This window comes from Panicum hallii, chromosome 9 (genome assembly GCF_002211085.1).
Source record: "Panicum hallii strain FIL2 chromosome 9, PHallii_v3.1, whole genome shotgun sequence".
Taxonomy (NCBI): Eukaryota; Viridiplantae; Streptophyta; class Magnoliopsida; order Poales; family Poaceae; genus Panicum; species Panicum hallii.
The window spans coordinates 18,272,624-18,276,162 of NC_038050.1; the positions used below are offsets into that span (position 1 = coordinate 18,272,624).

Sequence of the window (3,539 nt, forward strand, 5' to 3'; positions counted from 1 at the left end):
CAAGTTCCATGCTGACTTCTATTTTTCTCTTTCTCCTTGCTGAATTGAACTTTACCTGATGTTGAGAAGTTTTGCTATTTCCGTAAGTTGTGTTATTTGTCTAAATCCATGCTGCATTTTAAGCAGTTAAACCTAAGAGCACTACAAAAAATTCCTTAAATCTATAATGGTCAAATATCATCACAGATTACTAAAAATCATCACAAAACGTCATGTATTGAGCGTTACATATTAACCATGAAAACATAAACCATGAAAACGTAATAGATCGATGCAATCCGTGAGGATTCGTAATCGTCATAGATTAGCCTCAAGCCCGTCTATACCCAGCCCAACCCAACCCAGTGTTAGTGACAAAAATAAATATCATATAAATCATCATAGATTATACATCCATATAGCATGGCTGCTGATATGGACAATGACATAGCTGCTGACATGGACCATGGGTGATGACATATCTGCTAATGCTGACGTGGACAATGATGCCACTGTCACAGCTCATTTTATTAATGGACCACTATCAAAAGTGGACAACTAATTTGGGGCCAAAAAATGTTTTCCGGCCCATTTATGGCCCATTAGTTATCTCAGTCGGCCAAGCCCATTTTAACCCCAAAACATATGTATATTATAATCATCTTAACATTGGTACAAATCACACCAAATAAGAGACCACAACAATTTCCTCAAGAATCAGAAAAATAACAAAAAGAATTATGGATCCACAAAAACCATTAGTCTCATACATTTCCTTGTTAAGTTTCTAATCTCTTCTAATTCCTTGTTGCTAGCTGCATCTGAATCTCCTCTCTATTCCTTGTTGCATCTGATCCCCGACCTGAGAAGAGCACATCGCCAAATACTTATCAGCAGGTAATATTTATGATGAAAATTACTAGTATGCTCTATGTATTTTTTTATCTGACCAAGTGACCAAATTGACTGGATTAGATGTTCTGCTGTATTCAGATATAAAACTGAATTTAAGTATACATAAAAAATGTTAACAAGCTGATATGAATGGTTCTTTTATAAGTTCTACTGTACAAGTGGCATCATCCTAATCTCACATTGGCATGGATAAGATCAAATCAGAAATAAACAAATGAAGTAAAGGATCTGTATAGCGTAATTGTCACCCTAGGAAGAATAATACAGCCATAGAAAAAGAAGAGATCACTTAACCAAGACAATAAAAAAATAAGGTAGATTTGCATCAATCAATCGGCCAAAACAAGCAAGGATTAAATGTAGAGCCAGCAGTAGCATCACTATAGCATGAAAACGACATGTTGCTTGTCCTGGAGCCAAATTGATTTACAGCACCCACATATGCATGCTACTATTTGCAAGCTAAGTATTATCAGTATGGGACAACGCAGATAAGATGATTGGGAAGGAAGGAGCTGGATTTCACCTCCGGGCATCCTGGCTGGCGACTCCTCCATCTCCATCTGGATGGAGTAGTTCATCTGCTCCTGGAGCTAGTCCTCCACCTTGCCTGCGCTCACCCAGCTGGAGCTATCAGTGAACAAATCGATGAAAAAAAAACAAGATGCAGTGTTGCCTTTGCAATTTTCTGGTGGAAATAAAAGATCCAAACCAAATAAAACAGATATAATGTTGCCTGCAATTTTCATGCGGAGACGAAGATCCAAACCAAACAAAATAGCATATACACGCTGTCCCAGGAGTAAAGAAATTCGATCCAGTACATAGAAAAACAATCCATCCATGCGGAAGAACAAGATGAATTAGCTACCTGTAGGGATTGGAGATAGCACGCATAAGACAAAGACGCCAAGACAGGAGGTAGCAGGTGAAGAATCGCAATCGTAGGAGCGGATGCCATAGGACGAGCCAAGTTGTGCCGCCGGAGGCTGAGTCAGCGCATCGCCCGTAATCCGTCGCCGTCGGACCTTGAGGGAGAGGAGGAGAAGCCGTCGTCAGATCTTGAAGAGAGGAGTGGCGGCACAGACGCCGTCGCCGGATCCGCGTCACCTGCGGGCTCCACAGACTGCGGGAGGAAGGAGGCAGCATGGCACCGAAGATGACGCCGTTGCTGACACGCCGCAGCTCCTGCCGGCGGCTCCGCAGCGACGACTTCATGTCCTCCCCCTCCTCATCCTCCTACTGCCGCCGGCCGTAGCCCCTGCCCGGCCAAGATCTGGCGCGAACGCCCGGCACGGCATCCTCTTGCGCCCCCTGCTTTGACCCTGCCTGAAGAAGAAAGCAGGGCAAGCTGGTAGGGAATGGGAATAGGGAGCGAGGACAGGCAAGGAAGGAAGTATCGAGATGCTATGCTCCAGCATCCGGAAGCGAGCGGTGCACGGGGAGGGAGGGAGGGAGGGGGGGAGGGAGGGAGAGAGGGAGGGGGGGAGGGGGAGAGAGAGAGAGAGGAGCGCTGCAAGAGTTCGACGCGGCGGAGAGCCGGAGACGAGGAAAGTGACGCAGATCTGAGCGGAATTGAGGGAGGGTCGAGGGAGAGAGAGAGGTGAAGCGCCGGGGCCGCCGCACTGACCGCAGGTGGAGGTGGTGTAGCTAGGGTACGGGGACTCGTCTGACAGACGTTTATACCACGCGAGGGGCAACCCCGACCGTCGGATCGGAAATCGACGATGAGAAACAACTGGGCTGTGGCAGGCCGAGCCGAAAGAAAAGTGTCACACCCGGTTTAACAACGAAAAAAATACATTAGTACCTTCAAAAGTGAATGATTAGTAAAAATATGACGAAAAGAGAACTAAAAGAGTATAAAAATTATTAAAGTTATACAGTTTATTCTAAAAATGAAAGCTTCAAACTTCACAAGCAATCGACCGGGGATTGTGTATACCTAGAACTCAGTATCATCTTTAAAAAATTTTACAGCAATTTTATCTTCTGAGCAGCAATTATAACAAGCGTGAGTACACTTATAGTTGGTATCCAACGAATGTTAGAAATTATATGACATGAAGGCCAAAATTAAGGAAAGGCTATGATATTATGATTATTAGACAGATATGATATCATGATTAACAACACAAAGAGTGTGAACATGGATAAAACAGGTGTAGCATCATCATTGCTATCATCATGGTTATAGATAATTCCCAAATTAGAACCAGTTATAGCAACTAAGCAGAAACTACCTGTGACACTCAGGTAAATAGTTTGGTCACACCCTAGAGTTTTGGAGTGTTGTTATGTGCCAAATGTAGCAAAAGTGTGTTTGAAAATGTTAATAATAAGTAACAGTGATTGTTTATAGAATTATATTTAAATCAAGGTCCTTTTGTGCTAAATGGGTGAGCATGGGGGGTAGATTTGGAAAGTACAAGGGTTGTTTTGTAAAAGTTAAAAACTTATGTTTAAAACGCAAAAATAGGTGAAACTACCTTTTGGATGTAATTGTGGTGTAATTTCAAAATAGGTTTTATGCAAAGTTTAGAAATCTTGCTAAATTTCAATTTGATTGTAAAACCTTAGCTCTTCTGTGAGTGAGCCTTAAAGCAAAGTTGTGCATTTTGAAAAACTACACATTTTTGCTTTTG

At 42.6% G+C, this 3,539-nt stretch overlaps 1 protein-coding gene across 3 annotated transcripts; it reads right to left on the reverse strand.

Annotated features, from left to right (window-relative positions):
- Positions 1 to 607: 607 nt before the first annotated feature.
- LOC112875428 lies at positions 608 to 2,535 on the reverse strand. Of its 3 annotated transcripts, none has more exons than XR_003225187.1 (4): positions 2,005 to 2,535; positions 1,766 to 1,922; positions 1,421 to 1,504; positions 608 to 841 (listed from the first exon to the last, which is right to left on the reverse strand). XR_003225187.1 is itself a non-coding variant. In XM_025939280.1 (4 exons), exons 1-4 carry the CDS (start codon positions 2,110 to 2,112, stop codon positions 814 to 816), a joined length of 333 nt encoding a protein of 110 aa, XP_025795065.1. In that variant the 5' UTR covers positions 2,113 to 2,535; the 3' UTR covers positions 608 to 813. The 3 variants fall into 3 exon arrangements, 2 of the variants coding, with proteins under 2 accessions (XP_025795065.1, XP_025795063.1); XM_025939280.1 differs by having other exon boundaries at positions 2,049 to 2,535; XM_025939278.1 differs by having other exon boundaries at positions 1,766 to 2,535.
- Positions 2,536 to 3,539: the final 1,004 nt, after the last annotated feature.

Coding starts and splice junctions, on each gene's coding strand:
- LOC112875428 (XM_025939278.1), bottom strand. CDS start 2,112: ATGAAGTCGTCGCTGCGGAGCCGCCGGCAGGAGCTGCGGCGTGTCAGC. Junction 1,505..1,765: donor GCTATCTCCAATCCCTACAG/GTAGCTAATTCA, acceptor GGGTGAGCGCAG/GCAAGGTGGAGGACTAGCTC. Junction 842..1,420: donor GCCAGCCAGGATGCCCGGAG/GTGAAATCCAGC, acceptor TGCTCTTCTCAG/GTCGGGGATCAGATGCAACA.